Source organism: Nematolebias whitei, chromosome 7 (assembly GCF_014905685.2).
Source record: "Nematolebias whitei isolate Nwh7 chromosome 7, NemWhi1, whole genome shotgun sequence".
NCBI lineage: Eukaryota > Metazoa > Chordata > Actinopteri > Cyprinodontiformes > Rivulidae > Nematolebias > Nematolebias whitei.
Genome location: NC_056504.1, coordinates 40,276,065 through 40,290,658, shown reverse-complemented (window position 1 = coordinate 40,290,658; position 14,594 = coordinate 40,276,065). Strand labels below are relative to the sequence as shown.

Sequence of the window (14,594 nt, the reverse complement as noted above, 5' to 3'; positions counted from 1 at the left end):
AGACATGTCCAGGGTGTCCCCCGCCCCTCGCACAGTGATTGCTGGTCATGGGCACTGGCGATCCCCGTGACCCAAAATGGAAGAAGCGGGTAAAAGATAATGGATGGATGGATATATATATATATATATATATATATATATATATATATATATATATATATATGACCAAATTATATAACCAAATGTAAACATTTATAGTAAGGCTGTGCCAGTAGTGAACTATAAAAGGGCTTTGAATAAGATTAAGGTACAATATTTTACTCTTATCAAGATTGCCTGAAGTTTTAGTTGGCTTTTATCGATGTGATTGGCAGCCAGAAATGTTTGAATTGGTAACTACAACAGATGAAAAGAAATGTTGAAAATCCAATCATTGATGATGTGTATAAACTGCTGCAGGGCAAAATTGTTCAGCAGATTAATTGCTTTCTTTTTCTAGTCATGTTCAAATACTTGGAGGCCAAAATGGTTTCTGCTGGCGCCACACTTTACAATGCCCAATTAAAATCTATCAACCACCTTTCCTTCTGTGATTTTTATTGGGAGTTGCCCGAAACACTTTACATCTCAAGGTTTACAGGAAGACAGAACACCATGTCCACACCAGCACCTGCAGTTTATCTAAACTGGCCAATAAATTAAAACTAACCATCGTTGGACAGTTCAGAGAAACTGGAACACACCAGCTCCAAAAGCAACAAAAATAATGGAAATTAACTTTAAAATGCTGAAATACTACATTTTTAAAAAGCAAGGTCTTCAAAGTTAGAGCTGCGTTCATTTAGACGTCATTCTGCTTTTGTCTGACTGATTTTATATCAAGTACAAGAAAAATGCCTGCAGAAGTAAATAAACAAAATAACACATCTGCTGTTTATTGAAAATAAACATTTTGTGAGATATGTCTTGATAAGATTCGATGCTTCAACAACTCTTTGTGTTTTTGCTCTTTCTGTTGACAGGTTGTGTAAACCTCAGGTATCTGATGTAATACTTGATCCAATGTGTGGAACAGGAGCTATACCACTAGAGGTGGGTGGTTCAGCTGAACTTCAGCTCTTCTTCCTACTTTTGTTTTCAAGTGGACGTTGTCCCTCAACATGAGCATCTGTTGTTAAAGCGCACACATTTTCAGTGAAACACAATAAAACCTGCACAGTTCCTTCTTGTTCCGTTAATAACTTGTAGTGCGTAAACTTTGTGCATGCGACCTGTGCACACAGACGGACGACCTGTCTCGTTTTACAGCCAGTGCCCACATCTTGTAAAGCCTACAGGTCATGATTCTTGCACTACTAGATCTGCCAAAACATTCTGAGCACCAACAAAATATTCCATTAAGAAGGCCTCCAACATCTTGCTGCCAACATCTGTAATCAGGAGTTTGACATATGCTCGACTGAAATGAGCTTTTCTAAGTCGATCTTTAGAAATCAGAAGAAGAAAAAGAGCAATAAGAGAAAATAGAAGAACTTTCTCACTTAAATAAACAACTGCGGGCTGCTGTAAACTATTTGTAGTAGCTGATGCTGTATTTTAATTTTCTTATTTTGTAATTGAGCAAGTGTGCACAGCCATTGAACACCTTCTCATAGTATGAGAAGGGCAACTGAGTTTGTTGCAGCTTCTCAGACTGAAGAAGTCTTTTGGATAAAAGATGAAACGTTTCAACAAAGAAGAATCTGTCCAGAGGACCTGACTCAACCTTGTTAGATTAATCTACCTGGATTATTATTTTTTTTTTATTATTTTTATTATTGAGCGAACAACATGTTTTGTTGCTGGATAAGAGCTTCCAACAGATCATAGGTGAAATTTAAAATTCTGCACAAGGTTCACATCTTTGCCGTTTAATGAATTTTGGGTGAATATTAACAAGTATGTCAAAGTTCATGCTCAATAATCCAGATAATAAATCCAACAAAGTTAAGTCAGATTATCTGGACTTTTTTTTTTTTTTTTTTGTTGAGATGTTTCGTCCTTCATCCAAAGGACTTCATCAGTCTGAGGAGCCACCACATACTCAGTCCCACAAGCAGCACACCCACATAGTTTCAGGTTTGGTTTTTTCGTCATATGCAAAATCAATACAAGCTCAACAATGAAATGAAATTCTTAGGACGAGAAGAACCGTCTCGACTCGCCAAAAAAACAAGAAGTAATACCAAATCATGCAGCAAAAATACTAAACCATACTAAAATACTACTAAGATACTAAAACAAAGCGCCAAAAGTTGAAAAAGAAATACATCTACAGTGAGGTTCTTTCAGCAGCATGGTTCTGTTCTGGAGGCAGCACGGTGGCGCAACTGGTAGAGCTGCTGCCTCTCAGCGAGAAGGTCCTTGGTTCAAACCCCGGTCCAGGGGCCTTTCTGGGTGGAGTTTGCATGTTCTATCCGTGCATGCGTGGGTTTTCTCCGGGTGCTCCGGTTTCCTCCCACAGACCAAAAACATGCATGTTAGGCTGATTGGTAACTCTAAATTGTCCCTAGGTGTGAGTGAGAGAGTGAATGGTTGTTTGTCTCATTTGTCTCTATGTGTCCCTGTGATGGACTTGCGACCCGTCCAGGGTGTACCCCGCCCCTCGCACAGTGATTGCTGGACATGGGCACCAGCGACCCACGTGACCCAAAATGGAATAAACGGGTAAAGATAATGGATGGATGGATGGTTCTGTTCTGTTAGCGACGTGGTCTTGTTAGCAACGTGGTCTTGTTAGCAATGTTAGCAGGTCCAGTCAGCAGCTTGATGGTAATAATGACCGCAGTAGCTGCCCTCACAGACCGCAGTCCAGAACCGGGTCCAGCAGACAGAGAACATCCAAGGCTTCCCCTTGGAACCGAAAGGGCCCATAGAGTTCGGTCCGTGCAGGCAGATGGAGGATCTTGTTAGCAGCGTTAGCAAGTCCCGCTAGTAGCTTGATGATAACGACTGCAGCAGCTGCTCCATAGTGGACCAACCAGTTTGCTGATGGTTTCTGGGGTCCACCCTCTCCCCTGTCGACTCCTCTGAGGCAACCATAGCCAAAGTGGTTCAAAACATCAAAGTTCATGCTCAATAATCCAGGTAGAAAATCCAACATAGTTAAGTCATCTGGATGTTTTTTTTTTTTGGAGACGTTTCATCCTTCATCCAAAGGAGAAGGATGAAATGTCTACTCCTCAGAGGAATTGCCGATGGAGAGGGCGTGCCCCAGAAACCATCTTATCACCATCAAATTGGTTGGCCCACTATGTGAGTGTGCTGCTTGTGGGACTGAGTTTGTTGCGGCTCCTCGGACTGATGAAGTCCTTTGGATGAAGGACCAAACGTGTCACCAAAACAAAAATCAACCGTCCAGATGACCTGACTTAACTTTGTTGGATTAAAAAGTATGACTTTGTGTGTTAATTTTAATTTGTGTGACTAATCATAGTGAAATGTTACTCTTCCACAGGGTGCTATTGAGTTCAGCAGCTCCTTCTACATCGCTGGGGACAACAATGACATGGCAGTGAACCGAACGGTTAATAACGTCTATCACATCCAGAGGAGGAGAGCAGACAAGGGCAGGTGAGTGACAGGTGACTAAAACCGTATGGGCTTACAGCAGCTCATATAGTTTGTTGATCTATAATGTTTTCTCTTATTAAATTGAAAGTCAGTAAGATATTTCTGAGATTACAGTCTGCATGTAAAGAATTTAAAACAACTAATCATTCATTACAGAAATAATGCTTTATTGCTCAATCCTTCTGGATGTTTTTTGTTTTTATTACTGACAGCAGGTTTAATCCTGATGCAGTGTTGAACCTGTTTTTCCTTTTAGATTTTGTTTTCTGGCAGGATTTTTTTTTGCTTTAAGGGGTGTGCTGCTCGTTTTATGTTTTTGTTTTTACCAGCTATTTTGCATAATTCAACACTTTTGGTCCATTTTTGATTTTGTTCCTTTTTTTATGTCTGTTGGGAGTTTGTGTGAATGTACAGTAATTTATTAGAAATTTTCCTTGTTCTATTTATTAAGTGTCGATGGTCCATCAGCAACTATTTTGGAATATAAACAGCATTTATGACACATCTGTTAAAATAATTTTTCATCATGCATCCATTCACATATAACACTCCCTCTGTTTAACCAGTGAGTTCCAGCATTTCTTTCTTTCCTTTAGAAATTGATCAGACTTTGAGACCTTCAGTAAAAAGCAACCTGCAGTTCTTGGCAGTGTTTCACATGATGCAGTGCAATCCTGTAGATTTTTAAGGTTTTATTCTTCTTCTTGGGAATTTAGAAATGATTATCAGTTCTTATGTTTTCTCCTGTGTTTCCTCATCATAGAAGTAATTGAATTTGTTGTTTTGATTTTTGAGTTTCTTAGTCCCTTCACTTTTTTACGTGGGGAGTTACTCTCAGCATATATTAATGTTATTGATACTCTGATTTGGAACAGCACACCTGGATTACCTATTGATACGGTGCAGTGGGACATTTGCAACTTACCCATTAAGACCAGCTCTGTGGACATCATCATCACTGACATGCCCTTTGGGAAAAGGTACGCTCTTGAAACTTTTTATAGTGCGTAGAAGAGGACTTGAGTCTTTATAATAAGACAACATGCTGGCTGTAATGTAGCTGCAGTCCTGGTTAAACTGTTTGATGGGTGGAAAAAAAAAAGTTTTGTGATTTGACGTTAAATATGGACTCAATTAAATAAGAATGGATGTTGTATTAATACATTTAATCATGATAAGAGTATTTGTCACTTTATGCAAGATTTCCTGAAATTACTTCTGTTGCTAATTGATGCAACAAATTAATTTTAGTTGAACTGTTAGACATGTAAGTAAACGCAGCACAAAACAATAACTATGTGGGGTTTTTTTTTTGTCTGTTTATTGAAAGAATGGGTTCCAGGAAGAAGAACTGGGACCTGTACCCTTCCTGTCTTAGAGAGATGGCTCGTGTTTGCAGACCAGACACAGGAAAGGCTGTCCTCCTGACTCAGGACAAGAAATGCTTTGCTAAGGTAAATCAAGTTCAGGACGAGAGTTTTTCTTATTAGAAATCGGTTCTTCTGTGGTTCAAAACTCCTTTTAAGAACCATAAAGTAAATCGCAATGCAAGTTCTGACCTGCAAAGACTTCCTGATAACAAGGCATGCTGACCAGAGATGCACAGATCCACTTTTTTCACTTCCGATACCGATATATTTGTTTTCGTATCGGCCGATACCGAGTTCAGGTAGCGCCGTCTCCGTCAAATATTTTGGGCTTACCTTGTCGTAGTGTGGCTCCAGGTGGTTAATTAGCAGCCGGAATCCCTTATTTCCATCAATTGAGAGCGGCTGCCCATCCATGACAATGAAATTCAGTATCCTTTCAGTGATTTTTGCTGCCTGCACACTTATTAGGTGGAGACTTTTCACCTCTTCCCTTCATCTCCTTCAAAGTTAGCTGCTTCATGCCGCCTCCTTTCTGTTGATTCCATTCAACAAACTCAGCATGCTCTTTAGGGTGACATCTGTGTAGATGCTTGATTAAGTTGGTAATGTTATAGCTGGAAGTTTTAGTGCCACCCCTTGGAACAGTCGCTGTGCACGTATTGCACGTAGCTGTCGAATGTGTCGGCTGAGGTAGTGTGAAATAGTTCCAGATGGCTGATCCTTTCGCTCGCTCCATTTTGAAACGGTGAGTTTGCTAGCGCATGACGTCGCTCTGAGCACAAAGCATAGAATTAGACGGAATAGATTTGCCCTTATAGATTGGTCACATTTTCACCGATACCCGATCAATAATTTTTTTTTTCAATATTGGGACTGATAACCCATTTTAATATTGGATCGGTGCACCTCTAATGCTAACGCTTTGATGAAAATGTTTCCCTTAGCAGTAAATACAAACACACACCAATACACTAAACAGTGTTAAACCCTGATGGCAAATTTCAACGCATGCTGAGCTAAATAGTGCACGAACCTTGTCTTGTTCAGTGATCTCCATCTTACAATACAATACAATACAACTTTATTTATAAAGCACTTTAAAACAACACCATTGGCCAAAGTGCTGTACACTAACACATACAAGCATAAAAACTATGAACTCAACAAATACCAAAAAAGTAATGAACTACCAAATCATAAAACAGCAAACAGTAAAAACAAATAACATAAAACAGTAAAGCCAACATTCCAGCTGCGTTAAAAGCCAAAGAGAAAAAATAAGTCTTCAGAGCAGATTTAAAAACAGGAAGTGAGTCGGCTTGTCTGACGTGCAAAGGCAGCTCATTCCACAGTTTAGAGGCAGCGACTGAGAGCGCTCGGTCACCTCTCAGCCTCCTGTTGGACTTTGGGACGGCCAACAGCAGCTGATCTGCTGACCTCAGAGAGCGTGAGGGAATGTACGGCTGGAGACAATCGGACAGATACTGTGGGACGAGACCATGAAGACGTTTGAATACAAACAAAAGAATCTGAAAATTAATCCGGAAACGAACTGGGAGCCAGTGTAGTGATTTTAAGACGGGGGTGATGTGCTCTCGTTTTCTGGTGCCAGTTAAAAGACGAGCAGCAGCGTTCTGAACCAGCTGAAGTCGAGTCAGTAATGACTGGCTCAGACCCACATAAAGTGAATTGCAATAGTCCAGACGAGTTGTAATGAAATTCTTAAAGAATTCAGTCGCTCAGGTTTGGAAGCTTGCTGTCATTTTGGACATCATTTGGACAAACACGTCGCAGTCAGCCAGCAAAAAAAGAAGCAATACGAAAAAGAAAGTGGGGCAGTCTCTGAATAACTAATGACCCCAGTGCTGATTTACATCTTTACATCATGACATTGTTTTAAATTGTTATTATTACAACTATTGCCAATTACTTTTATATTGTATGTTTTTATATATTTCCAAGTCCTATTCTGTATCTTGTTACTTGTCTTGTTTTTTTATGTCGTGCACTGCTGCCTTTTCTTGGCCAGGTCACCCTTGTGAAAGAGCTCTTGATCTCAATGTTTTTTTTTTTTTAAATCTGTTTAAATAAAGTTTTAATAAACATCTACAGTGATCCCTCACTTATCGCGGAGGTTACGTTCCAGAGACCCCCGCGATAGGTGAACATCTGTGAAGTAGTGGTTTTATATTTATTTTATTATTTATATTAAGGCTTTATAAACCCTTCCCACACTCCTACAAACCTTTCCCACTCTCTTCTTAACCTTTCTCTGTCATGAATTTAGCGGAGGATCTGAAATTTCAACCAGACACAGAGCGCTCTCAGTAAGCATTATTTTGAAAAGCCTGCTGTGAGTCGGCACACGTCTGTGGAAACGCACTGGAACGTTTCACAAGGCGAAACAGGAAAGTCCAGGGCACAGAAACTTGGTCAGGATGAGGGCATCGGTCAGGAGCATGAGATCATTTGCTCATCATTGGACATTTACTTGCACAAGTGAAGCCACAATAAGTTCAATTCAGTTCAGTTTATTTATAAAGCACCAAATCACCACAGAAGTCATCTCAGGGCACTGAACAGAAACATAAGTGAACAGTGATATAGAGAGGGACACTTTTTATTATTCCTTTAATACTTTTTTTTACTCCCCATTTAACTTGTAGATGGAGGTGTCAAGATTAAAGTGAATACAACCTGTAATCAGTGGTATATTAACCAACTGACTGTGGTTTCTTTTGCAGTTAGTAAAATAATCTGAAACGCACTCTCTTTATGATGCTAAATAGACTCTCGGGCTTCCATTATCATCTGTCGACAGAATCACATTTTTTGATTCTGCAGCCACGTCAGTAAATACAAACCAATGTATGTTCACTATTGAGATTAACATGTAAATGGGCATAGATTAGTGTGTTGCATTGCTGATGTTCACAGCACACGTTATTTTAACTCGTTCTATTTTCTGTGCACTTTATTTAGAAAAGCCTCCAAAGTTATTTACGTTCTAAAGAAACATTTCCAACTGATCGTCTCCGGTTGTGAAAGTTGTGTGAACTGCAGCTTGTTGAACTTAAAATACAAGAAGACAATTTTATGAGATTAAATACTATAAAACACATACATTTTTTTTTCTTGTAATGATAAAAGTGGTTGCAGTCTGAGGCTTTACTTCAGAGTCCAGTCAGAGATTGTTGTTATTATCTCTGGATGTATGTGTTCTGAGTGTACAGTTGGCTTATCATCAGCCCTGCTGGGTTCAGACTGAACAGATAATTAGCTATGGGGTTATGTGAGGGAGAATAAAAGAATGTCTGTGAGATTTATCATCTGACTCACCAAACAATTGTCAAATCCACTCTGTTTAACAAATCACACTAATTCAAATCGCTCCTCGCAAACTGATCTGTAGAATCCAAGGAAACCATGCTTTCTCCATGCGTTCATGTTAAAGTCACTGGAGTTGTGTAAAGCACAGAGGCACTGTTCTGTTGCGTTCATACATCTTTAAATGAACAGTCCCCTTTATTCAAAGATCTTTTAAATCTGTCTGAATAGGTATCAGAGTTCATGCTCAATAATCCAGGTTAAAAAAATCCAACACAGTTACGTCAGGTCCTCTGGATGGTTTCTATTTGTTGACCACGACAAACTCAGTCTTATAAATAACACCTTACATAGTGGGTCAACCAGTTTGCTGGTGATAAGATGGTTCCTGGAGTCCACCCTCTCCCCCGTCAACTCCTCTGAGGCAGTCATGGCCAAAGTGGTTCGAAATATCAAAGTTCATGCTCAATAATCCAGGTAGAAAACCTGGATTATAGAAAGACTTTCACCACAGAACTAGCAGAGGAATCCAGGTAGAAAACTATTGATATGTTGAACCACTTTGGCCATGGCTGCCTCAAAAGAGTCAGCAGGGGAGAGGGCGGACTCCAGAAACCATCTTATCACCATCTAACTGGTTGACCAACTACGTAAGATGCAATTTATAAGACTGAGTTTGTTTGACTCCTCGGACGGTTGAAGTCTCTTGGATGAAAGACGAAACATTTCAACAAAAAGAAACTGTCCAGAGGAGCTGACTGAACTTTGTTGTACTGTCTGAATTGGGTTGATTCCCTCTGGAGAATAATCACGTTCATCATAAAGTGAACCGTTAATGTCAACAGTCCATACTGAATGTGTTCCAACCAGTTAGTTGGCTGTAAGTGTTACAGGAAATGATGCAAACACAATACCTCACTGTGAAATTAATGGAGAAAAGGGCTCTCCTTAAAAAAAAAACGTTCAAACTGGAAAAACCTCTTGGTGACCTTTGGCATCGCTTGTCAGCCACAAACAATGGAGCCTTGACAGCATTCTTCAGGCGGTTCCACAACCAACCTCTCTAGGACCTTTCATCATTTCACCTGATGGCTGGGTTAGTTAAATATGTTGTGCTTCTGGGTTAGACTAAACCCACATTAGTCCTGTTAAACTGATCAGTGTTCAGTTGCAGAAAGGAAAGAGCTTCAAGTACTGGTTGCAGTATATCATCAGCAACACGATGCATTTAGAGTCAGAGAGATTTATTTGTCATTCACATCTCATGTGGTACATGTGGTGGAACGAGATTGTGAAATCGACTCGCTGAAGTTACAACTGAGCACCAGGCAGAGGAAGAAACCAGTGATTTTGAAGGTGGTGTGATTGTTGCCAGACAGGCTGGCCTACTGGGATTTTTACATACAACCATCTTTAGCATTTACAGACTGTGGTTCAAAAAGATAAAATATCCCTTGAGCGACAGATATTTGGATGTAAATTCTTTGTTTATGGCAGAGGAGATAGATGGTCCAAAATGTAAAAAACAAACAACAGTGTCTGAAATGATCACTGCAGATTGTCACTGAACATACAACACAATAGCTATGTTTAACATGGACATAAATAATCGGATTAAACAGCCATTCGGAATAAAAATGTGTCATGTAAACACCCTATTGGGATTATTCTTTGTTGATTCAGCTCGATTCGAATGAATTTGTAATCTGACTAGATATGTTTACATACGAAAAATTCCTTGACTGGATTGAAATGTTTTCAGATTAAATAATTAGAATGTATTGTTTACATGGGCACAATCCGATCATGATGAGCGTTTACATGCATCGTGCTTTGTTCTGAACACAAGTACTGACATGCGCAGAATGGTAAACTCTCCTTAAAAAAAACACAGAAAAAGTTCTGCTTCCGGTTTACTTCCGGGCTGAACGTAAACAAACCCGAGCGCCCAAAATGGACCCGCAACAGGTTTTAATGGCGGTGGAGACGTTACTGCTCTCCCTGACTGAGCTACAGGTAATACATATCATTCTGAGCTCTTTCAAAGTTTCTAGTAGAAATGTTGTCGCTCACCGACCAGTTTTGCTTCTGCTACATGCTAATATTATTAGCATTAGCCTGGTGGAAATACGAGAGGTAGACAGGTCGCACATGCACAGTCAGGTCAGTTTTTCACGATCTGAAAAAAACAAACAGATTAAATGTTTACATGCACACCGTTTGGATTATGAATCAGCATAAACCATCCGTCTCGTTCTGATTACAAATTATTTTGGATTGAGCTGAATAAACAAAAAATAATCGGAATGGGGCGGTTAACGCATTTTTATTCCGAATGGCCTTTAGTCCGATTACTTACGTCCATGTAAACATAGCTAACGAGAGGGGTGGTTTATGCCAATTCATAATCCGAACGATGTGCATGTAGACGCTTAATAAGATCATTTTATTTTGATGGTGGAAAACTGACCTGACTGCGCATGTGCGACCTGTCAACCTCACATATTTCCACCTGGCTAGATGCTAATATGTCGGGGAAGCAAAACTGGTCAGTGAGCGACACATTTCTACTAGAAACTTTGAAAAAGCTCAAAATGATCTGTATTTCCTGTAGCTCAATCAGGGAGTACAGTAACGTCTCCACCGTCATTAAAACCTGTCGAGGGTCCATTTTGGGCGCTCAGGTTTGTTTACGTTCATCCTGGAAGTAAAACTTCTTCTGTGTTTTTTTAGGGAAGTTTACCACTCTGTGCATTTCAGTACTTCTGTTCTGAATAAAAGCCCACTGCATGTAAACACTCGTCATGATCGGATTGTACCCATGTAAACAATACATTCGGATTGTTTAATCTGAAAACATTTCAATCTGGTCAAAGAATTTTGCACATGTAAACATCGCTACTGAACATTAAAGCAGACGGGCTGCAGAAGACCTCAGTAAGTGCCACTTTTGTCTGTTAAGAATGGAAAACTGAAGTGATCATTCACACACACACCAAAACTGGACAATAAGAGATTAGACACACAGCGCCTGGTTTGATGAGTCTTGGTTTACTGGACTTCAGTGACCTCCACAGCCACCAGAGCTCAATCCAGTCGAGCACCTTTGGAATGTGGTGAAACGGGAGGTTCACTCGTTCACATCATGGATGTGCAGCAACAGCCTGACCCTATCGTGTCAAGATGGACTCTGAGCAATGTTTCCAACATCTTATTATTATTTTATTTATTAACCTTTATTTAACCAGGCAAATCCCATTGAGATCATAGATCTCTTTTGCAAGGGAGGCCTGGGCCTGACATGCATGTTTTTGGTAGAGATGCACTGATCCTTCTGGATCGGGTATCGGTGACAATGTGGCCGATCCATGACTGGGCAGATCTATTCAGTCTAATTCTATGGTTTGTGCTCTGAGTGACGTCACATGCTAGCGAACTCGCCACACAGATTGTTTTCAAAATGGAGCGAGCGAAAGGATCAGCCATCTGGAACTATTTCACAGCCAACACAGTCGACAGCTACGTGCAATACATGCAATACGTGCACAGCGACGGTTCCGAGGGGTGGCACTAAAACTTGCAGCTATAACACTACCAACTTAATGAAGCATCTCCAGAGATTTCACCCTAAAGAGCACGTTGAGTTTGTTGAACAGAATTCAGCACTGTTTGTCGTATCGGATCGGTATCTGAGCGGTATAGGCCGTTGCCAAACCTCAGATATCGGTATCGGAAATGAAAAAAGTGGATCGGTGCATCCCTAGTTTTTGGTCTGTGGGAGGAAACCGGAGTACCCAGAGAAAACCCACGCAAGCACGAGAAGAACATGCAAACTCCACCCAGAAAGACCCCAGGTCCAACCAGGGATTGAACCCAGAACCTACTTGCTGTGAGGTAACAGTGCTAACCACTGAGCCGTCGTGCTGCCATGGACTTTAGTGAATCCATGAAGGCAAAAAGAGGTCCAACCAGGTAATAGCATGCTGGACGTAATAAAGTGGTTGGTGTGTGTATACTGTTATATGTCAGATTAGACGTTCTAGCTTAGTGTGTTTGTGTGAGTAGTTGAATAACAACAAAATGAAAAGTGATTTGGAGAACAACATGGTTAAAAGGTGCTGCATTAGTGTGAACTGGTTACTATTTAGCCATATGAGCTAGTAAAATAAATTGATATAAAATAATTATTGATTAAAAATGATGTGGCATTTTTTTCAGGTAAAAAGGGTTGAAAATGTAAACTTTGGTAGACGCTGCGGTTCTGTTTTAATTACAATCGAAACTGTAATAATACAGTTTGAGCAAGATGTTTGAAATGTGCGCTGACATCAAGAAGTTTCCAGATGTTCCTCCTGCCGCAATTATTTAAGAACAAACAGTCGTGGTGGGTTTTTTTTATTTATTTTTTTTGAGACTTTGGTTGTTTTATAAGAAAATTAATACTATTTTTACAAAGTGACGTGGTTTAAAATCTACAGCAGATAAAATATTTGTTCATAACTTATCCATAAACTCCTCTTCAAATGTTTTTTTTTCTTATTTATTGTGTTCAAATATAAGTGTGCAGTCGTTGTAATTTTGTTGACCTAAGACTATTTTATATTTATGCAGCTCTTCTTTATATCTAAACAATCTAATGGGTATAAAATGCAGTGAAGGCTACTGGGAATTTCTAAATGGTTCCAAGTTATTCAGATTAAACTCTGCTCCAGTTTCAGGAAATCATTTTTTTTTTACTACTTGTATTTGTCTAAACAAAGATCCAGTTCCATATAAAACTTGACTCATTTGTTTGACTGGCTTCATGAGATTTATTTCTCCTTCAGGCTGTTTCGCGGATGGGAGGGCTGTGGAGGAAGGTGCACACTGTTTGGGTGAACGTGGGTGGTCTACATGCAGGGGTCTACCTCCTCAAGCGGACCTCGGGCTTGTTCGGCCAAGCTCCTGAGGACGTCCATGAACCTAGAGGGATGGGTGTCGCTCAGATGGATGAGAAAAACAATCAGGAACTCTCATAGCTTTCATCACGATGTTGAGGAGGAGTCACTTTATTGACATGAACCACAGCGGTTATGTCTTTCCTCCTGACTGCAGCCCTCTGGTCCAAAAAGTCGTTTTGTTGTGTAATTTTGGAAATAAGCCGTCGTTTGGCAGCAGTTCAACGATTCTGACACTTGAGAATTTTTTTTATTTATCCTATTGAGTGTTTGCAGTTGCTTCATAAAACTGTTCATCTTAGTTGTGTTTATTGTACAGAAGCTGCAGATGATCATTTTATTAATAAAGATTCATTCACTCGTTTTTTTTCTCAGTAGTCTTACATGACAGTGAAGATTGATTCTGATCTTATTCCGCTCAAATATGTATAAACCTTTTGACTCTAAATCTTTTTTTTTTTTTTTTAAACATACAAAAAAAAAAAGTAAAACAAACCCCCTACTTCCACCCCTTCCCTCCCACACCGGATCAGTCTCACACAAACAAATTAATCATTGACATATTTTCTGTGTACAACATAAGAGGCTGCCAGTTGTCCCAACATCTTTTAACAGAACCCTTCAGGGTATATCTGAAATCAATATGATACATCACTTCTCTTATTCAATGGTGGTGGTGGTGGTGGTGGTGATGGGGGGAGTGTCATTCCAGTTGCACAAAATGAGTCTTTTGGCCAAAAGAGCACCAAAGCCAATCGCATCCTTCTCGTACTTGCTGAAGGACGTGTCCACAGGGACCACCCTGAACAGTGAGATGAACGGTGATGGGTGTACAGTTTTGCCTCATATCCCAGAGAAAGTGTCAAAGATAGATTGCCAAAATGTCTGCAGTTTGGGACAAGTCCAGAATGTATGCAGGAGTATAGCTGGAGTTTGTTTACAATGATTACATGTATATTTGTAACACTTACAGAACCCATCAGGTACCAGAGGTCTAAATAAAAAAAACAAAGAAAAACTGTTTGTAAAAATGTTCTGTACTCCCTTGGTTTATAAAACTGATATAGATATATGTTGGGTTTAATGGTTTCTGTCTGGATGGGGAATCAAAAACCGTGCTCATTTTCCAGCTCTAACACAACATTGGTGGTATTGTTGGCAGTGTCTCATGTTTTTACCTAAATCAACTTGGGGCTTTAATGTCCTGGTGAAGATTCTCAAGTCATACAGGACATGGTAAATTCAAAAAAAAAGTTCAGGACAAAAGCAACTGGACTTTATTTGGAACAGAAGACGTTTCGCTTCTCATCCGAGGAGCTTTCTCAATTCAAAGAGCAGAGAGTGTGGGCTTCATGTTATAAAGCTGAGATAAGATACACACATGCATATGCAGATTGACCTTTCACAG

General features: G+C 39.9%; 1 protein-coding gene across 1 annotated transcript; it reads left to right on the top strand.

Annotated features, from left to right (window-relative positions):
* Window positions 1–965: 965 nt before the first annotated feature.
* On the top strand, window positions 966–13,420 carry LOC119411917 (THUMP domain-containing protein 3). Its single transcript, XM_037678872.1, has 5 exons — window positions 966–1,032; window positions 3,437–3,552; window positions 4,428–4,532; window positions 4,883–5,006; window positions 13,076–13,420. The coding sequence occupies exons 1-5, from the start codon at window positions 1,003–1,005 to the stop codon at window positions 13,265–13,267; spliced, it is 567 nt and encodes a 188-aa protein (XP_037534800.1). The 5' UTR covers window positions 966–1,002; the 3' UTR covers window positions 13,268–13,420.
* The last annotated feature ends 1,174 nt before the right edge of the window (window positions 13,421–14,594 follow it).